The sequence below is a fragment of the Myxine glutinosa genome, chromosome 13, assembly GCF_964187855.1.
Source record: "Myxine glutinosa chromosome 13, kmMyxGlut1.1, whole genome shotgun sequence".
NCBI classification, from domain to species: Eukaryota; Metazoa; Chordata; class Myxini; order Myxiniformes; family Myxinidae; genus Myxine; species Myxine glutinosa.
In genome coordinates this window covers 103,846,497-103,871,665 of record NC_136273.1, presented here as the reverse complement: position 1 = coordinate 103,871,665, position 25,169 = coordinate 103,846,497, and the positions used below count along the sequence as shown (strand labels likewise).

The 25,169-nt window shown below is 44.3% G+C and overlaps 2 protein-coding genes across 2 annotated transcripts in view; both read left to right on the top strand.

Moving 5' to 3' along the window:
• The window catches only part of TRUB2 (TruB pseudouridine synthase family member 2), a 46,629-nt gene extending 38,373 nt beyond the window's left edge, over positions 1-8,256 (top strand). The window contains exons 7-9 of the mRNA XM_068134885.2: positions 5,066-5,138; positions 5,247-5,383; positions 7,797-8,256. Coding sequence (XP_067990986.2) covers positions 5,066-5,138; positions 5,247-5,383; positions 7,797-8,089 — 503 coding nt within the window. The 3' untranslated portion in view covers positions 8,090-8,256. The remainder of the gene's footprint in view (positions 1-5,065; positions 5,139-5,246; positions 5,384-7,796) is intronic.
• Positions 8,257-16,377: 8,121 nt separating this feature from the next.
• Positions 16,378-25,169, top strand: part of LOC137439150 (uncharacterized) — a 40,112-nt gene continuing 31,320 nt past the window's right edge. Inside the window, exon 1 of the mRNA XM_078767839.1 lies at positions 16,378-16,495. The gene's annotated coding sequence lies outside the window, so the exon portion shown is untranslated. The remainder of the gene's footprint in view (positions 16,496-25,169) is intronic.

Here is a 25,169-nt window from a genome sequence, read left to right as displayed (position 1 = left end):
TACTTCCTTCTACATTCATTTCCATCACTCTTCTCAACCAGTCACTTTCATCCTTCCTCAACACATGACCAAACCATCTCAACCTGTTCCTCTTCACAGCATCAATCACAGGCTCTATTCCCATCATCTTTCGCAATTCATCATTTGTCTTCCTCTCTCTCAACGATACTCCGCACATCCGTCGAACCATTCGCATTTCCACCCTTTCCAACCTTCGTTGCTGCTCTACGTTCATTACCCATGTCTCGCTCCCATAAATCATAACACTTCTCACACATGCAGCATACACCTTTCCCTTCAGCTTCAACGACACTCCCCTCATCAGCACGCCACTCAATTCCCGAAACTTCTTCCATGCACATCTCAGTCGAGCAACCGTTGCCGAGTCTAATCCACCTTCTCCATTCAGCATGTCTCTGAGGTAGCAAAATGTTTTCACACCTTCCAGCTTTACGCCGTCTCCAAGATCCAACTCAACATTTCCTCCATCTGCAGCTCCCTCTGTGCACACCTTACATTTGAATGTAGCTGCCACACTGGTTAATGACCCTCTCAGACCACTACATTTTTGATGAACATGCACAGCTCGTTTCAAATCCTCCCACAACATCTCAATGGGATTGAGATCCGGGCTTTGACTTGGCCATTCCAGAACCCTCCATTTCTTTCTTTTCAGCCATTCCTTGGTGGATGTACTGGTATGCTTAGGGTCATTGTGATGTTGCAAGGTCCACCTTCGGTTGAGCTTCAACTTTCCGACAGATGGCCTCACATTATCCTCAAGCACCCACTGGTTCAATGAAGAATTCGTAATGGATTCTATGATGGTGAGCTGCTCAGGCCCTGATGCAGCAAAGCTGCCCCAAACCATAATATTTCCACCACCATGCTTGGAGTTGGTATCAGGTTCTTGTGGTCAAATGCTGTCTGTGGTTTTCGCTAAACATGTCTTCTGGTACTGTGGCGAAATAGCTCTACCTTTGACTCATCTGTCCAGAGCACATTGTTCCAGAAGTGCTGGTCTTTGCCTCGGTGTTCATTGGCAAATTTTAGTCTTGCCCTGATGTTCTTTCTGGACAGCAAAGGTTTCTTCCTGGCACACCTCCCATGTAGATCAAATTTGTGCAGCCTCTTTCTAATGGTAGACTCGTGCACTTTGACATCAACAGCGGCAAGAGCTACCTGTAGGTCCCGTGATGACATTCTGGGGTTCTTAGAAACTTCTTTCAGTATCTTGCGGTCTGCACTCGGGCTGAACTTGCTGGGGCGGCCTGGCCTGAACAAGTTGGCAGTTGTTTGGAATCTTTTCTACTTGTAGATGATCTTCCGTACAGTCGAATGATTGATTTCAAATTGTTTGGAGATCTTTTTAAATCCCTTCCCAGACTCGTAGGCATCTATAACCTTCTTCCTAAAGGCCTCAGAGAGCTCTTTTGATCTCAACATGGTGACGCCGCACACTTCAACAACAAAGAGCAAACCAAACTAAATGTCAGGTTTAAATAAGACAGGTTCCTCCAAGATCCTCTCCGACGATGTTCTAATCATTTGCACCTGAGCTGGTGCACCTGATTCTAATTTTAGGTATTTGAAGTAGTGATAAATGTAGGGGTGTACTTACTTTTTCCACATGTGAAATTTCCATTTATGTTTATTTAAATTATACAATGGACTACAAAATATACTGAAACGCAAAAGAAACTTACCACCTTTGAAACCTTTAAATATCAACAATATCACTACATGTAGTAAATGTGTGAACTTATTTGTGGACAATAGTGTCCTCACTGTCAGACAAAACGGTCATGAATGGTCACTTGAACCTTCAATGGTCAATTCATAGCACAGCTGTTGAACAGCCGTTTTGACTGTCAGTGATTAGCCAAGGGGTACGGGATGATTTTAATGAGCTGCACGTGATGTCTTGATATTGGCTTTAAAAAGACCAGTGCAAAATGGGCATTTCAATCAACATGCCACGATTGTCAAGGGATCAACGGCAGCGTGCCCTGGGCATGCTGCAAGGCGGACTGAGCTACCCTGAGGTGGCACGTCGCCTTGGTTGTTCACACCAGACGATATCGGCCTTGACTCATCGCTTGACTCATCGCTGAAACAGAACCTTGACTCATCGCTGAAAGCGACCTCGTTCCACTGCGCCAAGGTCCACCGCTGATGCTGCTGGCACCATCTCTGTAGGTTGCGGCGATGGGCAGCCGTCATCACGGGGCCTCTGTATGGTCTTCTGGCAGTCAGACCATAGTCATGCAGTCGTCTTCGTGCAGTATCATTGGAGATCCGTGGGTTTGCACGCCCCGGAGTTTCTGCCACAGTGCGGGATGCTGGACGGAATCGATCCCGCAGGTGACTTCGGACCATCTGCCTGTCCTGCCTTGCAGTGGTGACTCTTGGCCTCCCTGATCGAGGTCTGTCATCTGCAGAGTTGTGGAGGGTGTCTCTGTCCACCAGGGCCGATATCGTCTGGTGTGAACAGCCAAGGCGACGTGCCACCTCACGGTAGCTCAGTCCGCCTTGCAGCATGCCCAGGGCACGCTGCCGTTGATCCCTTGACAATCGTGGCATGTTGATTGAAATGCCCATTTTGCACTGGCCTTTTTAAAGCCAATATCAAGACATCACGTGCAGCTCATTAAAATCATCCCGTACCCCTTGGCTAATCACTGACAGTCAAAACGGCTGTTCAACAGCTGTGCTATGAAGTGACCATTGAAGGTTCAAGTGACCATCCGTGACCGTTTTGTCTGACAGTGAGGACACTATTGTCCACAAATAAGTTCACACATTTACTACACGCAGTGTTATTGTTGATATTTAAAGGTTTCAAAGGTGGTAAGTTTCTTTTTCGTTTCAGTATATAAATGTTTCATGATATTTGTTATATTTTATCACCTTTATCTATCAATATTGTTGAAATGAAGATCAAATAGCTGTATGTTGAAATATGTTTGAAAAGTCAAAACTTTACATGGGGTGTACTTACTTTTTCACGTGACTGTATATAGTATATAGTACATGAAATGAATTGGTTGAAAATTTATGATTTGTCACTATAACCTTTTGACCTATTGACTTCAAACAATAGCCTTTCAGTTTGTCAGTACCTCTACCAGGTGGTGAAGTTTTGTGAAGATCGGAGGACTAAAAATATTATGTGCAGTCGATTGACAGACAGACAGACAGACAGACAGACAGAACAAGAGTGAGAATTGCTTTGCTATCCATGTCCCCTACCAATGTGATATTTTCAAAGTCCAAAAAGGACACAATTCTGTGAAAAATTGACGAAACGCCTAGAAACTCGAGCTTGTTGTAAAACTTATCATAATATAGCCGTGCACCAAATTGCAGTTGCATATGTTAATGGGGATGGGAGAAAATTCTGAAATACCACAGGTGGGGCAGACAGGCATACATCAAACCGATAGTCCCCTCTGGTGAAACAGGTAGTGGGCTAATAACAGACCAGACCAACAAATATACTTGTGAATCTTTGATTTCACAATAACAAACAGTTTCTTCTCGAATTATATATACATCAGGCATTTTAAGGCCATTTTCCCTGCTAGAGTGGAGGTTAGCCTTGCGGGCCCCATGACAATCTTCTCCATTTTACCCTATTTTCTACGTCTCCCCTTGTTAACCCCCTTGCCCGCATTTCTTCTTCCACCACCTTTAGCCAAGTCTTTCTCAGTCTTCCCCGTCCTCTACTTCCTCCTACATTCATTTCCATCACTCTTCTCGCCCATTCATTTTCATCCTTCCTCAACACATGACCAAACCATCTCAACCTGTTTCTCTTCACAGCATCAATCACAGGCTCTATTCCCATCATCTTTCGCAATTCATCATTTGTCTTCCTCTCTCTCAACGATACTCCGCACATCCACCGAACCATTCGCACATCTACATTGCCATCACTACTCTGATCAACCATTCCTCCACTCCTAACTTCCTCAATGCCCATGTCACTACTTCATGTGGAACCCTATCGAATGCTTTCTCCAGATCAACAAACCCAAGAAACAACTTCTTCCTCTTCTCCATGTACTTCTCCTGCAACTGCCTCACAATAAAGAGCGCGTCTGTCGTTCCTCTTCATGGCATAAATCCAAACTGCATTTTGTCGATCTTCACTTTCTTCCTTATCCTCCTCTCCAACACCCTTTCAAATACCTTCATTCCATGCTCCAATAACTTTATCGCTCGATATGAGCCACAGTCCAGAGGGTCACCTTTCCCCTTGTATAGAGGGACGAGGGTACTCAGTTCCCAATCCACTGGAATGCGGCCTTCTTTCACCACCAGATTACAGATCTCTGTCATTCTCTTCACATCCCAACTTCCCGCTGCCTTCCACATATCTCCCACAACTCCTGTCGGCCCTCCTGCTTTTCTACTCTTCATTGCTTTTATCGCTTCCTCAACTTCCTTCTCAGTTATCTTTTCTGCTGGTCCTAAAACTGGGTTGCTCTCTATGTTGCCATCCCATTCATTCTCTGTATTCAACAGCATTTCCATATATCTTTTCCATCTTCCTTTAATTCCATCTGGGTCGACAACGATTTGTCCCACTTCATCCTTCAAGCAACTCACCCCCATCACATCACACCTCTCTTTCGCTATCTGCTTTGCAATCCTTAATACCGCTCTCTGACCCTCTTCCGAATCTAAGCGTTCTCCAAACATTTTCCTATATGCTTCTTGCGCCTTTGCTACCTCTTTCTTTGCAGCCTTCTTGGCTACCTTATAACTTTCATGCTATTTGGGAGTATAACTCCCAAGTATAACTCGTGGGAGTATAACTTTCATGCCTTTTCTGCCCCCGTACCCTTCACCTTCTGCCACTCCTTGAAGTTCTTCCTCTTCTCGTCAATCCTTTTTCCAACTTCATCATCCCACCATATATGGCAGGATTAAAATAATATTGGTAGTTAATAAAGTTTGAATACATATTCTGTAGTTGTATAGGATTTGAACCAGCATCATGAGCCACAGTGTTCAAATGGGAATGCAAATAGGGCCAATCTTGACGTGTTTGTTGCAGATCATGTGACTCGGGAGAGGTTGGAGCGTGTCATTGCCATGGTGCACAGCAGTCATCAAAAGGCCCTGCTCACGTGAGTTCTTCACACACTATCCCCACCTCCAAAAGATATTCATCAGTGATCACTGCATGACATATTCCGCATCACTCTGCTATAATGTTTGTGTCCCCCATCCACCAGGTACTCTGGCATTGGCCTGTCATCACAGGCTGCTTACGAGATGGCAGCACAGGGCTTTCTCAGACCGACACAGTCCAGCCCAACATTGCTAACCGCTTTGCGTTGTGTGCACTTCCGTCCACCAGATTTCACTTTAGGTTCGAGCTGTGAATAAGTTATTGTTTTGATGTTTCTTATGAAGGTATTTTTGGCTTTTTGTTTGTCATCCTTTCTCTTGAAACTATTCATAATTAACTTGCCATCCAATCTCTCTTGTTCCTCTTCTGCCCCCATTTTGAGCACCTTCTTATCAAGGCCCATATTTCTCTGGCTATTGTAAGGGAGCAGGATATGGTTGTCTGTACAGTCCAACTGACAGGGACTTCAATCTGTCCTCTCTCAAAAGGATTCGCCCAATCTTCACATAACCTGATATTGATTCCAAAGAATACTTTCACAAAAGTCTACTTTCTCTCATGCACCTATCACATCTGCAACGTTATTATCCATTCTTTCGACCCTGGTACATGCAATCCTTTGGGGAAGTGGTTGCAGGCAAGCAGTTAGCTTTCTCAGCTTGGAAAGCTAACCCGAGTGAGGGTAATCTTATTTTCATCCCATAAAGCTCACAACAAGTATGTGTCCATCCTAAGATGAGCCAGAAAACATCTTACAATCTCAAGGCTGAATTCTCCAACCAGTCTCCTTCCTGCAAGTCCTGGTGGTGTCTTGTCGAGTCATTCTCTGGTGTTTGCTCCCCCTTGATCCTATCCCTCACCTCAAACGACTGTACTGCAGATTCTGCCAAAGATAAGGCAGAATGTCTAACTCTATATTTCTGTCCCCTTCTTACCCAACTATTTACTGGACACTGTGTCCTCACCTGAGAAGAGAGAGAAAGTTCTGTCTGGCCTTGACAATGCTTCAGCAATGGACCCAGATATCATCGGTGCACTTGTTCTCATATCCTGCTCTGAAGTTCTTGCTCCACCTCTATATACCCTATTCATTCTGTCCTCTTTTGGGCACCTCCCCTCTGCATGGAAGTCAGCAAATACCACTTCTGTCTACAAGAATGGTGCAAAAACAGACTCTACCAACTATTAGCCGGCACGTGTGCTTCCAATTACAAGCAGAGTGATGGAATCCATCATTGCTTCCAATGTCAAATCTTCCCTGTTTTCAAACAGTCTGATCTCTAACCATCAGTTTGGATTCCATCCCAGTCACTCAATTCTGGACATGCTACAGTTCTTAGACAATGGTTGGATGCCTTCAATCTCAAGCAATAGCTTAGGACCAACTCCCTGGACATACATCAGGCATTTCACACAATCTGGCATCCTGCTTTGCTTGCTAAGCTCTCTGCCTGTGGTGTTGACCACGCCACCTTCATTCCTGCATTTCTGACTACTTCCACTCATGTAGTCAATATGTTGCCATAAATGGAACCCTCTCCTCCCATTTCACAGTGGAGGCTGGAGTTACCTAAAGCAATGTTTTGGACCCAGTCTTGTTCGGCATCTATATTAATGACTTCATCGATGCTCTGAAAAACCCTCTTTCTTTTTGCAGGTAACTCCACGTTGTGGCGTACAGCAGCCCATCCTTCTGCTAGACAGGCAGTGGTCGTGTGTCTCTGACAATCTGGAAATGATTAGACTTTGGTCTGATAAATGAAACATGTCCTTCAATCCTGGAATATCTCAGTCTCTGTGGAAGTTTCTAAAACAAACCCACCTCCTTGTTCCTTGGTCATCCGATGGAAGAGGTTCAATCTTAACGCCTCCAAAGCCAGTCGTTGACTGGGCATCCTCTGACGATCCAAGTCGTGCCTTGAAAATCAGATCTACTCCTACAAGGTCTACAAGGCCTTTGTCCATAGCTCGGTCGAGTACTGCTCTGTTCTGTGGGCTAGCACCCCAGCACAACATTTGTGTCTGTTGGATTCTGTGGAATCTGAAGCTCTTAAGTTATTTGAATATCCAGTGATGAGGCCAAAGCATGAGGTCTGTTGCTTTCATATCACATTATCACAGGCAAGTCTCTTGCCTGTGATATCACAGTCTCTTGGTTTTCTATTGTCTATTCTTCAGCATTGCTTCTTCGGCTGTTAGTCCTGCGACTCTCCCTAGAAACTCCAGGATACACGTGTTCTTCCAGCAACACCCTCCTGGTTGAACTTCCAAAATCCTTCTTCCAGTAATCCTCTCCTAAACTTCCAAAATCCTTCTTCCAGTAACTTCCTCCCGGTTAAGCTTACAAATTCCTTCTTCCAGTAACTTCCTCCTGGTTATACTTACAAAATCCTTCTTCCAGTAACCCAGTAAAAACCGGGGAGGAGTAGGGTCGTGGGGGGAGAGGGGTGCACAGGGATTGCTGTCAGATAAATGAGAAAAGCCAAAATCATTGAATTTTACAAAAATGTTTGGGAAGGAGGGGGAGGGTTAGGGTTGGTGCTGTGCATTTCACCATAATGCTTTTATTTGCGCCTTGCCTCCACCTTGCCAATTGCACCCATTGATCTGTTTCGCTCCTCTCTCTCCCTCCTCCCCCCTTTCCTTGCCTCAGAGGTGCACTGTGTGAATGAGACGTGCCCTGCCCTCCGTCGCATCATTCACGAGATCGGTCTCGAGCTCCGGTCTGCAGCGTCCTGTCTCCTTGTGCGCCGTACATTCGAGCAGCCATTTGGCTTAGATGACGCATTGCTTCCGGCTCAGTGGGGGTTAACCGCCATCTTGAACTCCATCCAACGGGGGCAGCCAGCTGTTACCCGTTTCTTTGCTCGTTTGCTCTCCTCACCACAACCCACGTCTGAAGACATTTGCTCCCACTCATCAACTGGACACCAAAACCGATTATAAAACTACAGGACATTCGGATAACCTCTGGCTCGTTGTCTGCACCTAAAAATGAACTTTGGAATAATGTTTCAATCATTTTGTCCCCTTTTTGGGAAGTGTTATTAGTCTCGATTCTATCGTGGGATATCTGTTTTCCGTTTCAAAATAAAATGAAACCTGATGTGAAATTATTAGAATATCAGTATTTAGTGTGAACATACAATGTTCAACAATGTGTACACTTCATCCCTCGTCTCCTTCATACACAGTGCGGATACCCTGATCACGTGAAACGGCTTGGTGTGTTCATATGGGTCAGTGTCACTTTCGTAACTGTCTTCATCGCCTTCAGTACAATACCCCGACACTTCATTCACCGAGGTCCCATTATTGTTACTTCCCCGAAGCATACCTCTCAACTTGCTTCTGCTGACGCGACGGCTTCTTCCACCCATTGCAGGACGGCGGCTCCACTCGTATCCATCAGCATATCTCGTGATTCGTTTGGGATTTTCACAACAACCAGCCCAGTGTCCCAGTTCACCACAATACTTACAATAATCATTGTATGCTGGGCAGTTCCGTGGTGGATGTGATAGTCCACACTTTTTGCACTTTTGTCGATGTGTCATGGCATTCACAGACGATGAAGGCCCTTCCATCTTCTGGATGGCCTGCTTTCCGATTACCATTGCTTCGTACTTGCATCCCTCACTTAAAACCAGGTCCATGTCGTACCCGACCTCCTGGTCGAGCAGATGCTTTTGAAAATCATGTGGGGTGCTCACAACAATCAACTCGATAATCCGTTCCGAGAGTTCTGCTTCGGAGAAATTGCACAACCTTCCCTTCCGTCGGCATCGGTTGACGAAATCATCAATGGACTCTCCTTCTTGCTGCCGGAATCTCATCATTTCCAGCCGGTGAATCCGAAAGTTTACATGAATGTCCAACTGATCCTCGAATAATTTATCCGGATCCTTTTTATCATCCTCACTCAGAGTCGATGCATTGATCCACCTCAGTCCTTCGTCTCCCACAGCAATCTGAATCTTGATGGCCTGTCTGGCTTTAGTATCGATGTCCTCGTCCGACAGCACCAAGTTCATTCGTTGCTTGAATAACTTGCAGGTCTCTGCCAGCTCCGAGCTGGACCAGTCCATTGTCAGGAACTTCGCCATGTTGAAAAAACACGGAATGTGCCGCCGTGGTAATCCGCAAAGAAAACAAGACCAAACGTCAAACTGCTTGTTGATCTTCACGATACCGCGCTGCCACCATGTAGTAAATTCAGGAATCTCCTTTAATCAAGTGGTTTATTAAAGAAGACGCCAAGCTCTCACAGAGCACACAGCCATCATGACGAACCGCCATCAACCACCGAAGCCACGCCCCCAGACGTCACTACGCAGTACGTAGTACCAATCACAACAATCACTGTAGTACCAATTTTTCCGTCTTGTGAAGGTGTATATATAACAGCGTGAGCGTCATTCCACCTTATTGTTACATTTTCACAAGACCATTTCAAATGACAAAAGTAATAAGAATAATAGCATAATAATGATACTAACTTCACAGTATTGCAAAATAATAATAATAGTACAATAATTGGCAGTAATAACAAGAATAATGTGGTCGTCTCTGGCCGCTCCCGTAGATAAATTTTCAAATTATTTTATGTGATTAGAAAAACGTTAACTAACCCAGGTAACCCACAAATCGCAGACGACACCTTCGTCTTTAGACGAAGAAAACAGTCATTGGATGCACAAGTGGAACGTTGTCTATTTTTACTGTGAGGTGAACCAGATCAGGCAGACGGCACGAACCGCGCCATTTTGTATTCGGCTGTGGTGGCCGAAACGTACAGAGTCATCCGGTCACTGTGTGCACCCAGGAAGCCGGGAAAAGTGGATTTTGAAGAGATTGTGAAAATCGTTCGAGCAATTTTCACCGAGGCCTCATAAAAACCCTCGCACATTTCAAGTCGAGGGGTTGTTTCACTTGTTTGCTATGACCAGAGGAATCCATCAGTTCGTTTCTGGCAGAAGTACGAGAGGACACTGAGTACGGGGTGATGTGTGAGGTGTGATGAGTTCATATTTGGCGTGAGCAATGAAAACCTTCACAAGAAGTTGTTCGAAATGGGCGGACTTGCATTAAAGATGGCGCAGTTGAAAAAGCATTGGTAGAGTCAGCTAGAAGTGCAGCTGCTGTGATTCATGAAGGTTCTGGGGGGACCAATCGTCGACTACAATCCAGGTGTTGTCCTTTATGCCATTGCAGACCGTCAGGTGTTGGAGGTGTCGTGGAAAACGTGCTCCGGACAGTTGCCAATTCAAACTCGAACCGTATCTTTGTTCCGGTAAAATGGGTCATATCGCGAAACATGGTGGGAAGAAGGCGGACGACACTACAATTGTTGGTAGGGACTGGCCAAAAAAATTCAAGTTGGAGATAGATGTAAAATTACTATGTGAGCTGTTAGAGCTCTTCAAGATGAAGAAAAGGAGCCATAGATGACCCTTCTTGCATGTCCAGAAGCAAAGTTATGTCCAAAAGCATATCAGCAATTTTCCGCATCAGTGGCCATTATTTATCATATAAATATGGAATCCATATCTGTGACCGATTTACATTGAAAACTGCTGAAATATGTGTGCAACTTCAACTTAGCACAGTTTAGTAAATACTCGAGATAAATCCATGCGGTAAAAGATTGCTGAGAGTTGCTGAGACCTACGACTTAGAAATTCCACCTGGACACACGTCAGGGGGCACTTTCAAAGGGGAGATGTGCTTCTTCTTTCTAAATATTTTAGGTGTGGTATGGACACGATATTTGCATGCATCGGTTTCAAAAATCGAGCAAATATGGAAACATTACTCATGTGGAACCAGGATCCGTCTCGGTGGTAGCCATGAGTGTAGATGTCACATGATCAGTCATGAAGAGTGGTTAAGTCCAAAATATGACATACCATGGCATAAAAACGATTTGCCCGCAAAGCATTGCACCGCAACGGCGGTCACAGAGTGCCATGCACAGCGTGACGTAAGTAGTGCGCGCAGCGCCACTGGCGGAATTACCGGTCCCTATTGTTGGGAAGTGACTCAACCGAAGTCGAGAGTCCATTGTATGTATTCATCAGCGGAGGAGGCCACACCAGAATCGGAGACATCCAGGTATGGGGATTACTCCTCAGTGGAACGCGGTAACATGGATTATGATACACCACATCGTACGTCCAATTCTAGGGCTTTTACGTGCACAGTCGACATGGAGGAGACAAAGGGTGACATGGAGATGGACACGGGAGCATCCTGCTCTGTCATCAGCCAAAAGTATATGATTCTCTGGAAAATGGCTGGAAATCTCTGGAAAATCGACCACCATGGCTCCGTTCTCTCGATACTATTAAGATGTTCACTGGTGAAATAGTCCCCTTGATAGGTGAAGCTGATATCACAGCGAGACATCGATGTTAGCAAAATTACTAACAGTGGCGGTTACTAAGAGTGGCAGTTGCTGAGAGTGGCGGTTACTGAGAGTGGCGGTTGCTGAAAGTGGCGGTTGCTGAGAGTGGCGGTTACTGAGAGTGGCGATTGCTGAGAGTGGCGGTTACTGAGAGTGGCGGTTGCTGAGAGTGGCGGTTGCTGAGAGTGGCGGTTACTGAGAGTGGCGGTTACTGAGAGTGGCGGTTGCTGAGAGTTGCGGTTACTGAGAGTGGCGGTTACTGAGAGTGGCGGTTACTGAGAGTGGCGGTTGCTGAGAGTGGCGGTTGCTGAGAGTGGCGGTTGCTGAGAGTGGCGGTTACTGAGAGTGGCGGTTACTGAGAGTGGCGGTTACTGAGAGTGGCGGTTGCTGAGAGTGGCGGTTGCTGAGAGTGGCGGTTGCTGAGAGTGGCGGTTACTGAGAGTGGCGGTTGCTGAGAGTGACGGTTGCTGAGAGTGGCGGTTGCTGAGAGTGGCGGGTGCTGAGAGTGGCGGGTGCTGAGAGTGGCGGTTGCTGAGAGTGGCGGTTGCTGAGAGTGGCGGTTGCTGAGAGTGACGGTTGCTGAGAGTGGCGGTTGCTGAGAGTGGCGGGTGCTGAGAGTGGCGGGTGCTGAGTGGCGGGTGCTGAGAGTGGCGGTTACTAAGAGTGGCCCCAGTTTATTGGGCAGGAACTGGCTTGAACAGCTGAAGTTGAACTGGGTGGAGATCAAGCAGCTGAAGATGCATCGTCGTCAAGACGTGGCAGTGTTAGCTGATGATGAAGATTTGTTTTTTATGTTGAAAGCTCCAGTCGTAGACTACATAGTCAGGCCTTAAATAAAAGAGCTGCATTGATAAAGGTGAGGAGTGAAAATGAGTAAGAAAAGTGTGTGATAAAAAGTGTGTGAGGTTTGTTTGTAAGGAAGTGAGGTTGAAGCTAGGCCTGTAGATATCGTTTGAGTGAAACAGAAAGTAAGACCAACGATCCTAACATGGAGAGTCTAAGATGGTTCCGGGCACCACTTTAGCACTTCTAAGTGCGATCGGTAGTACTGTCCTGAGCGGTTGCGGTCTACAACCTACTACCCAAAAAACCGGTCGAAACCGGATGGGTGTGTTTTTTTGGAGACACCATCTCCTTATTGGATGTCCATTGGCTCCCTATGGGAGCTCATCCACCCTTTAACAGGTATTGTTTTTAGTCCTGCAGGTGTCAGTCACCCTCCCCACTTGCAAACCATTGAGGGTAGTCGGCTTAGTCTGTCATATTTCATTTGACCAGTATCCCATTCCAAAGGTGGAGGATCTTCTAGCGGAGATGAGTTGTGGTAAACAGTGGTCTAAGTTCGACCTCACATCAGCTTACATGCAGCTGGACTTGGGTGAGGATTCGAAGGACTATACGATGATCAATACACATCATGGTCTGTTCCGCTACAACCGTTTACCATTTGGTATATCATCGGTCCCAGCTAGTTTTCAGAACTTTCTTGAAAACTTGCTGAAGTCCATTCCCTTTGTGATTGTTTGAGTGGATGATATACTTGTCTTGTGTTTGTCTGGTAAAGACCAAGCAGATTACCTGTGCCACCTCCAGGAAGCGTAGACTACAGTGGACATCAGCAAAGCATTTGACACACTCACAAAGCTCTTACAAACAAAATACTCAACACAAACATGCACAACAACACCACACACTGCCTGGCCAATTACCTATCATGCAGGCAGCCATTCGTAATTTTTAACGACTGGTCATCACTCATATGATGCTTTCCGAATGGAGTCGCTCAACACTCAGTCCTCTCCCCCCCCCCCCCCCCCCCCCACACACTCTTTAATCTGTTCATGCATGACATTCCACAACCACCCGAAAATATACAATTAGCATAATATGCGGATGATATAACCATCACCTCCACTCATAGCAACATCAACACCACCACAGCACAACTTCAACCCTTCCTCAGCACCCCACAAACCTGGCTCACCATTAACAGACTAAAAGTAGCTCCCTCAAAATCAACAGTCACTCTTCTAACAAATTACACCAAGGAGCCTAATGCTGCACCACACATCACACTGAACAACAACCCGATTCCACACACACCAAACAGAAATACACGGTGTCATTTTTAACACATCCATTTCATTCTCGGATCACATCACAAACATTTAAAAACATGCACACTCAGGCTGAACACACTCTGGGCATTCACAGGCACCGACTTCGGACACTACAAACAAACAACATCACTAACATACAAACACTACATTAGATCAGTCATCAACTATGTCAGCTCATCTTGGGCCTCCAGCCTACCAAACACACATCTCAACACCTGCAGATCATACAAAACAAAGCCCTTCGCATAATCACGGGTGGCACATGAACAACACCTATCGAGCACCTGCACACAGAAGTAAAAATGCTAAAAATCAAAGACCACTTAGACATGAAAGGTGCACAGTTCCTTGCAATAACAAATGCCAACCCTAATCACCAAGGCCACCACATGTACAACCACCCACAGGCACCTAGACACATTGACACTACACCACAAAGACACTACAGTGACATCCTTCATAACATCCCCCCACCGAACAACGGAAACTACAAAACACATCCACACCTACGTACATCACCATAAACGTAATACACAACTTGGGCCCAAACACTATCTTGGGCACAAAACTCCCACCCATCGATGACACAAACAAATTACTCCACAGGTCTGATCATGTTCACCTTTCCGCCTTCGCTGTGGACACCACCCACAATTTTTACACGACAAACATGGACTTGATGACACCACTGACGACACCTGCAACCACCGATAGGCCGCTCCACACACAATACAACATCATGGAAGACTGCGCGGTCCTAACTTTACGTAGGCAAGAGCACAACATATTTGATGTGAGGGATCTCCGGGTCGCTCCTGTGAGATCGATCGGCTATCTCCATGCCGCTGGTCAGTTCAACCAGAACTGACTGGGACAACAAAACAACAACAGGAAGGGCTCCGTCGGGTGAGGCCCGCAGGGATTCATCTGAACAAGGCCATATGTGCATTCTTGGCTGATTCAGTTGTGTAGAGCGGTTATCGCGTTCATGCGACTGGACTGGACCATTGTGGAGGAACCAGAACCTCAAAACCCACCGGAGCTCAAAAGTTTTCTTGGAATGTTGAATTATTTCCAGCGGTTCTTGGCGAGTGGCCACAGTTTTTGAACCACTTGACAAGTTGCAATGCAAAGGCGTGGTATGGAAGTGGACTGTGGAACAGAGTAAAGCTTTCCGGGAGGCAAAACGCTTGATCACTCACATGTGTTGATGTTTTCATCCACTACAGTAGTGATAAACCCCTCGTCCTATCGGTGGATGTTTCTTCACATGGAGTTGGGCCTGGACTATCTCACATCATGGAGAATGGTAATCAACCCCCTGGTCTTATCGGTGGATGTTTCTTCACATGGAGTTGGGCCTGGACTATCTCACATCATGGAGAATGGTAATCAACCCCCTGGTCCTATCGGTGGATGTTTCTTCACATGGAGTTGGGCCTGGACCATCTCACATCATGGAGAATGGTAATCAACCCCCTGGTCCTATCGGTGGATGTTTCTTCACATGGAGTTGGGCCTGGACTATCTCACATCATGGAGAATGGTAATCAACCCCCTGGTCTTATCGGTGGATGTTTCTTCACATGGAGTTGGGCCTGGACCATCTCACATCCTGGAGAATGGTAATCAACCCCCTGGTCCTATCGGTGGATGTTTCTTCACATGGAGTTGGGCCTGGACCATCTCACATCATGGAGAATGGTAATCAACCCCCTGGTCCTATCGGTGGATGTTTCTTCACATGGAGTTGGGCCTGGACTATCTCACATCATGGAGAATGGTAATCAACCCCCTGGTCCTATCGGTGGATGTTTCTTCACATGGAGTTGGGCCTGGACTATCTCACATCCTGGAGAATGGTAATCAACCCCCTGGTCCTATCGGTGGATGTTTCTTCACATGGAGTTGGGCCTGGACTATCTCACATCATGGAGAATGGTAATCAACCCCCTGGTCTTATCGGTGGATGTTTCTTCACATGGAGTTGGGCCTGGACTATCTCACATCATGGAGAATGGTAATCAACCCCCTGGTCTTATCGGTGGATGTTTCTTCACATGGAGTTGGGCCTGGACCATCTCACATCATGGAGGACTCAAGTCAACCCCATGGTCCTATCAGTGAATGTTTCTTCACATGGAGTTGGGCCTGGACTGTCTCACATCATGGAGGACTCAAGTCAACCCCATGGTCCTATCAGTGAATGTTTCTTCACATGGAGTTGGGCCTGGACCATCTCACATCATGGAGGACGCTAGTCAATGACCTATTTGCGTTCAGAACTCTTCAACAGGCAGAACGCAATTATGCAGAGATTGATGGAGAAGGGAAGGTTAACTATTTATTGGGAATGTTAACAGTGTGCATTGTTTGTATTTACAAGTGAAAGTAGTTATTGGGAATGTTAACAGCGTGGAATCTGAGAGTATGCTTGTTTTCAACTTTCACCCACGAAAGCAAATCCCATTTCACATTGTATGTAATATGTAGATATCGCTATTAACGTCAGTCGGCAGTCTGAACCTGGTGCCCTTCAAATGACGTTTTCATTTCACTTGTTCCACGATGTTGTTGTGATGTTTCCCTCGCTTTTTCAAACAAGGAGCACAATTTCCATGCTGGTCCGTGAAGGATGTTCACTCTCCCCGTCACGGGGCATGAATGACGTTCCCAAGGGCACAGTCAGTCTCATTCATGTGAACAGCGCCATGTTTACAGATAAAACCCAATGCGGGTTTGTTGCTTCATTGCTCTGCTCCAGCTCAGTCACCCGGGATGTGTTCGGTTACCAAGCACCGAGCCAGCGCTTGCCAACCCGTCTAGGTAACTGTATGTCGGCATGCGTTATCATTGTAGTCTAGGTAACTATATGTCGGCATGCGTTATCAATGAAGTCTTGGTAACTGTATACCAGCATGTGTTATCATTGTAGTCTAGGTAACTGTATGTCAGCATGCATTATCAATTAAGTCTTGGTAACTGTATACCAGCATGTGTTATTAATGGTCTTGGTAACTGTATGTCAGCATGCGTTATCACTGTAGTCTTGGTAACTGTATACCAGCATGTGTTATCACTGTAGTCTTGGTAACTATATGTCAGCATGCGTTATCACTGTAGTCTTGGTAACTGTATACCAGCATGTGTTATCACTGTAGTCTTGGTAACTATATGTCAGCATGTATTATCAATTAAGTCTTGGTAACTGTATACCAGCATGTGTTATTAATGGTCTTGGTAACTGTATGTCAGCATGCGTTATCACTGTAGTCTTGGTAACTGTATACCAGCATGTGTTATCACTGTAGTCTAGGTAACTGTATGTCAGCATGCGTTATCACTGTAGTCTTGGTAACTGTATACCAGCATGTGTTATCACTGTAGTCTTGGTAACTATATGTCAGCATGTATTATCAATTAAGTCTTGGTAACTATATGTCAGCATGCGTTATCACTGTAGTCTTGGTAACTGTATACCAGCATGTGTTATCACTGTAGTCTTGGTAACTATATGTCAGCATGTATTATCAATTAAGTCTTGGTAACTGTATACCAGCATGTGTTATTAATGGTCTTGGTAACTGTATGTCAGCATGCGTTATCACTGTAGTCTTGGTAACTGTATACCAGCATGTGTTATCACTGTAGTCTTGGTAACTATATGTCAGCATGTATTATCAATTAAGTCTTGGTAACTGTATACCAGCATGTGTTATTAATGGTCTTGGTAACTGTATGTCAGCATGCGTTATCACTGTAGTCTTGGTAACTGTATACCAGCATGTGTTATCACTGTAGTCTAGGTAACTGTATGTCAGCATGCGTTATCACTGTAGTCTTGGTAACTGTATACCAGCATGTGTTATCACTGCAGTCTAGGTAACTATATGTCGGCATGCGTTATTAATGGTCTTGGTAACTGTATACCAGCATGCGTTATCACTGTAGCCTTGGTAACTGTATGTCGGCATGCGTTATCAATGAAGTCTTGGTAACTGTATACCAGTATGTGTTATCATTGTAGTCTCGGTAACTATATGTCAGCATGTTATCAATTAAGTCTTGGTAACTGTATACCAGCATGTGTTATCATTGTAGTCTCGGTAACTATATGTCGGCATGCGTTATCAATGAAGTCTTGGTAACTGTATACCAGCATGTGTTATCATTGTAGTCGAGGTAACTATATGTCAGCATGTGTTATCAATTAAGTCTTGGTAACTGTATACCAGCATGTGTTATCATTGTAGTCTAGGTAACTGTATACCAGCATGTGTTATCATTGTAGTCTAGGTAACTGTATACCAGCATGTGTTATCAATTAAGTCTTGGTAACTGTATACCAGCATGTGTTATCATTGTAGTCTAGGTAACTATATGTCAGCATGTGTTATCAATTAAGTCTTGGTAACTGTACACCAGCATGTGTTATCATTGTAGTCGAGGTAACTATATGTCAGCATGTGTTATCAATTAAGTCTTGGTAACTGTATACCAGCATGTGTTATCATTGTAGTCTAGGTAACTGTATACCAGCATGTGTTATCAATTAAGTCTTGGTAACTGTATACCAGCATGTGTTATCATTGTAGTCTAGGTAACTATATGTCAGCATGTGTTATCAATTAAGTCTTGGTAACTGTACACCAGCATGTGTTATCATTGTAGTCTAGGTAACTATATGTCAGCATGTGTTATCAATGAAGTCTTGGTAACTGTATACCAGCATGCATTATCACTGTAGTCTCGGTAACTATATGTCAGCATGTGTTATCAATTAAGTCTTGGTAACTGTATACCAGCATGCATTATCACTGTAGTCTCGGTAACTGTATACCAGCATGCATTATCACTGTAGTCTCGGTAACTATGTCAGCATGCATTATCACTGTAGTCTCGGTAACTGTGTACCAGCATGCGTTATCATTGTAGTCTAGGTAACTGTATACCAGCATGTGTTATCAATTAAGTCTTGGTAACTGTATACCAGCATGTGTTATCATTGTAGTCTAGGTAACTATATGTCAGCATGTGTTATCAATTAAGTCTTGGTAACTGTACACCAGCATGTGTTATCATTGTAGTCGAGGTAACTATATGTCAGCATGTGTTATCAATTAAGTCTTGGTAACTGTATACCAGCATGTGTTATCATTGTAGTCTAGGTAACTGTATACCAGCATGTGTTATCAATTAAGTCTTGGTAACTGTATACCAGCATGTGTTATCATTGTAGTCTAGGTAACTATATGTCAGCATGTGTTATCAATTAAGTCTTGGTAACTGTACACCAGCATGTGTTATCATTGTAGTCTAGGTAACTATATGTCAGCATGTGTTATCAATGAAGTCTTGGTAACTGTATACCAGCATGCATTATCACTGTAGTCTCGGTAACTATATGTCAGCATGTGTTATCAATTAAGTCTTGGAACTGTATACCAGCATGCATTATCACTGTAGTCTCGGTAACTGCATACCAGCATGCATTATCACTGTAGTCTCGGTAACTATGTCAGCATGCATTATCACTGTAGTCTCGGTAACTGTGTACCAGCATGCGTTATCATTGTAGTCTAGGTAACTGTATACCAGCATGTGTTGTCACTGTAGTCTAGGTAACTATGCGAGCGTGCATTATCACTGTAGTCTAGGTAACTGTATACCAGCATGTGTTATCACTGTAGTCGAGGTGACTACATGTCAGCATGCGTTATCATTGTAGTCTAGGTAACTGTATACCAGCATGCGTTATCATTGTAGTCTAGGTCACTATATGTCGGCATGCGTTATCAATGAAGTCTTGGTAACTGTATACCAGCATGTGTTATCATTGTAGTCGAGGTAACTATATGTCAGCATGTGTTATCAATTAAGTCTTGGTAACTGTATACCAGCATGTGTTATCATTGTAGTCTAGGTAACTGTATACCAGCATGTGTTATCATTATAGTCTAGGTAACTGTATACCAGCATGTGTTATCAATTAAGTCTTGGTAACTGTATACCAGCATGTGTTATCATTGTAGTCTCGGTAACTATATGTCGGCATGCGTTATCAATGAAGTCTTGGTAACTGTATACCAGCATGTGTTATCATTGTAGTCGAGGTAACTATATGTCAGCATGTGTTATCAATTAAGTCTTGGTAACTGTATACCAGCATGTGTTATCATTGTAGTCTAGGTAACTGTATACCAGCATGTGTTATCAATTAAGTCTTGGTAACTGTATACCAGCATGTGTTATCATTGTAGTCTCGGTAACTATATGTCAGCATGTGTTATCAATTAAGTCTTGGTAACTGTACACCAGCATGTGTTATCATTGTAGTCTAGGTAACTATATGTCAGCATGTGTTATCAATGAAGTCTTGGTAACTGTATACCAGCATGCATTATCACTGTAGTCTCGGTAACTATATGTCAGCATGTGTTATCAATTAAGTCTTGGTAACTGTATACCAGCATGCATTATCACTGTAGTCTCGGTAACTGTATACCAGCATGCATTATCACTGTAGTCTCGGTAACTATGCCAGCATGCATTATCACTGTAGTCTCGGTAACTGTGTACCAGCATGCGTTATCATTGTAGTCTAGGTAACTGTATACCAGCATGTGTTGTCACTGTAGTCTAGGTAACTATGCGAGCGTGCATTATCACTGTAGTCTAGGTAACTGTATACCAGCATGTGTTATCACTGTAGTCGAGGTGACTACATGTCAGCATGCGTTATCATTGTAGTCTAGGTAACTGTATACCAGCATGCGTTATCATTGTAGTCTAGGTAACTGTATACCAGCATGTGTTGTCACTGTAGTCTAGGTAACTATGCCAGCGTGCATTATCACTGTAGTCTAGGTAACTGTATGCCAGCATGTGTTATCACTGTAGTCGAGGTGACTACATGTCAGCATGCGTTATCATTGTAGTCTAGGTAACTGTATACCAGCATGTGTTGTCACTGTAGTCTAGGTAACTATGCCAGCGTGCATTATCACTGTAGTCTAGGTAACTGTATACCAGCATGTGTTATCACTGTAGTCGAGGTGACTACATGTCAGCGTGCATTATCATTGTAGTCTAGGTAACTGTATACCAGCATGCGTTATCATTGTAGTCTAGGTAACTGTATACCAGCATGCGTTATCATTGTAGTCTAGGTAACTGTATACCAGCATGTGTTATCATTGTAGTCTAGGTAACTGTATACCAGCATGTGTTGTCACTGTAGTCTAGGTAACTATGCCAGCGTGCATTATCACTGTAGTCTAGGTAACTGTATGCCAGCATGTGTTATCACTGTAGTCGAGGTGACTACATGTCAGCATGCGTTATCATTGTAGTCTAGGTAACTGTATACCAGCATGTGTTGTCACTGTAGTCTAGGTAACTATGCCAGCGTGCATTATCACTGTAGTCTAGGTAACTGTATACCAGCATGTGTTATCACTGTAGTCGAGGTGACTACATGTCAGCGTGCATTATCATTGTAGTCTAGGTAACTGTATACCAGCATGCGTTATCATTGTAGTCTAGGTAACTGTATACCAGCATGCGTTATCATTGTAGTCTAGGTAACTGTATACCAGCATGCGTTATCATTGTAGTCTAGGTAACTGTATACCAGCATGTGTTGTCACTGTAGTCTAGGTAACTATGCCAGCGTGCATTATCACTGTAGTCTAGGTAACTCACCCCATTAGTGTCGATGTTTCCCAAAATTTCAATTACTGTACTATACATACCCTATTGGCGAAATTCGAGCTTTGCACACTAAAGGTTACTTTTTTCTTCTTCTTGTATACAAAGTCGAGGCTCGTGGAAGAGCAACACATGAAACACACAGAACGTATAATAAAGGGAGCGGGCGAGAGAAGGGGGAGAGAGATGTAAGCACATCCACAGTATAGAACAGGGACATCTGTTGATCTGTGGAAGGGAGAAGGCTGGGGAGTGGGGGGGGGCGGGGGGTGGGAGAGGGGGTGGGGGTGGAGGGGTACACTGTATAAAACAAATTGACACTGATAGGAATTTCAGGAATGGAGTCGGACATTGAAAGAGGTGTATTAGCAGGGATAACAAAGATGAAGGTTTTGGATGGGGTAAGACAAGAGATGGTAGTGAACAGCTGTTTTGAAGATCTGGAGGGAGGAGAGCGATTGAAGGGAGTGTGAGGTGTTTCAGAGGTGGAAGAAAAGAGGCAGAAGACCATAAGAGGGTTGTTGGCAGATCTTTTGCGACCTGGAGGAATATTTGAGGGACAGAGCACAGAGAGAGCTGGGGGAGCAAGACAGGAGAGGAGTCGGTAGAGGACAAAAAGACCACCAACCTACCTGTGGTGAGAGAGAGAAAGACCCTCAGAATCAGCTTAATCGCGGGAGATTCCAATGATTCTGAATGCTTTGGTTTCTACCGCGTGAAGCCGAGCTAGGTGTGAGGCAGGAGCACCAGCCCAGAGGGGAGAGCAGTATTCCATCAAGCTGGGGATGAAAGCCTTGTATGTGGTGAGGAGCTCAGGTGTGCCAAGAAAGGACTTCACACGAACGAGGATGCCCAGTCGGCGACTGGCTTTGGAGGCCAGCTTGGAAATGTGGTTTTCCCAGAAAAGATCATGGCAGATAGTGAGACCCAAAAGCTTGAGTGACTGAACTTCTTCAAGAGGGTTGTTGAGAAAATAGAGGGGAGGGTTGTCCAGACGGTCTTTTCGGAGAGACATAGTGAGAGTGTGAGATTTGTCAGGATTGAAAGACATGTTCCATTTGTTTGACCAGTTTGTGATATTGTCCCAGGTCTAAGGAGAGTGAGGAGGCTGCTGCCTGCCGATCTGAGGGTTGAGATATGGAGCAGCACAGAGTGGAGTCATCAGCAAAGAGATGGAGAGGATTTTCCATAGAGTTTGAGAGATCATCAATGAAGACCAAAAAAGCACAGGGCCCAGAACACTGCCTTGAGGAACTCCAGCTTGAACAGGAAGGGGAGATAAGAGAATTCGATGCAGGGCCACACGTTGACTGTGACAGGTGAGGAAGTCTGCAAGCCATGCATGGAGGTTTCCATGGATACCATAAGAGGAGAGTTTGGTGAGCAGAGCTCACCAAATGCAGGTGAGAGGTGAGAGAGAGAGCGAGGTGCCAGACCGTATCGAAGGCACGTGATATGTCAAGGGAGACAGCTCTGATTTCTTGTTTGGCATTGAGGACATCCATCCATTGTTGAGACAGCAGAAGCTGCATGTCCAGAGTAGAATGGCCTGGTCTGAATCCAAATTGATGATCAGAGATCAAGCCATTGGAGAAGAGGAAGGATTTAATATCAGAAGTGATGATTGATTCCATGACCTTGCTGATTAATGGGAGCAGGCTGATTGGTCTGTAGTTGCTGGGATCTGTTTTTGCACCTTTTTGTGTAAAGTGGTGATGTTGGCTGATTTCCAAGCAGATGGCAGATGACATTGAGCAAAAAAGAGGGCGAAGAGAACAGAGAGAGGGTGAGATAGAGCGGAAAAGCAGGATTTTAGGACCCGTGGGCTGATGCCGTCTTAGACCACAATACGTCCATATCTAACTCTCTGTTTCGTGCAACATTACTGGGGGCAATTTTATTATTGATCAATAATTCCAAAAATATTATAAGCATTCAGAAAATGTGTGTCCCCAATCCTCAAAATTGCTCATAAAAGCGTAAAAATCGAATAAGTTCGGTAAATAATGTCACAACAAATCTGCTAACCAGTCGATGCACGTGATGAAATAGGCCAATCAGCGTTACCGTATTTGACGCTCAGTGAAATTGATGACGTAGTTTCCAGAATAATCCAATCACGGTCGCCGTGCCATTGCACTGCGAACCAAAGATGGCGGCGCCCACGGAATGCAGTTCTATGGCGGATTGTACATTTTCTTCAAATTTTTGCATCATGTACGTAGATTCTACAACAAAAAGTAACTTCATCGTGTTCAATAATGAATCGTGGAAACGATTTGTCGATTTCGCTTGCAAATGGGTGAATTACGACGCAAAGAGAGTGATATAGTTACCGAGATTGCAACAAAGCTTGGTATTGATTTTCACGATACTGCGTATTGATTTTCACGATACTGCGTATTGATTTTCACGATACTGCGTATTGATTTTCACGATACTGCTACATGCATTGCGGCTCAGCCCTCGCCGTCGAGTAACATTGGCTACCACGACAATTGCTACAAGCGCTTCTGTGACATCAGTAAAATCAGAAGAAAAGAGAAGTCATTTGCAAAGAAATCTACTTCTCAAGGACAAGGTATGTGTAAACTCATGCACCATGCATTGAGAATGACTTTATTCATTCATTTATTCATTCTTTATTCATTCATTCATTTATTCATAAGTTAAAATTAACTTATGTAACGTTAGATTGGACATGCGAATGATGATGATGATTTGGTGGAAGACTAAGTTAGTGACTGTATCATGTTCAACTTGCTGTAGTAGTTCAATTTTACTGTAATTTTGGAATCATGGTTATTCAGGGAATTATAAATGTCAATGATTTGATATTAAACTTAAAGCCATTATTGGAGGAGGTGGACATAGACTACAGGAACTTTTGCAAATCTGTAAACTGGGGATCAGCGAAGCAGGTGCATACAACAGCCTTCCATGTGTGTTTCCTTCAAATTCACCTCATATCTCTTTGTAGCCTCTATAGTGAGGCTATATATACTTTTATGATATTGTAAGTATAAATTTCACGGAAAAAAAAGTGAGGAAATATTCGCTTGGTTACAAAGAAATCCTACGTAAACAAACATGGAAATACTGTTGTTTTAACGGGCATCGCTGGTCCCTCTCTCACAAATGCGCAAAAATTACTTGTGTCCGCCCCTCCTAGAGCATGCGGGCTTGTATTGTAAGCAAAGGAGAGAATGAAAAGATTTGTTGGGAGATATTACACAACACAAAGTCCAGTTCATCTAATTTCATCCAGTTTTCCAGAAAGTTATGGAAAATGTTGACCTTCTAAATGCCTGTCTAATAAAAGGCATTTATACTACACTGAAGAGCAAAAGAAACGTCAGTCAGAATCAATATTTTGGAGTCTTTATTTTCAAGTCATGATCAACACGAATTGAGATTTAGGATCAACATGAAACATTACAGGTGTGGTCACCAGAGTTCAAACAATAATGCGAAATGCTCTGAATAAGAAAAACACAAGACCAGGTGAGAACAAGGGAGGTCAAAACCAGTATCTTGTGTGACCCCCGTGAGCGTTGATGACAGCCATACATCGTCTGTACATGGAGTGGATTAATCGGTTGATGAAGGCATTTGTCACTTGGGCCCACACTCTGAGAAACGCATGACTGAGTTGAGCTGCAGTTGTCGGCCTTGGTCGAACGTCATTCAGTCTTCTTTGAACCTCGTCCCACAAGTGCTCCATCGGGTTTAAATCGGGGCTGAGCGCAGGCCAGTGCATGGTTTGGATGCCATTCTGTTGCAGGAAGTC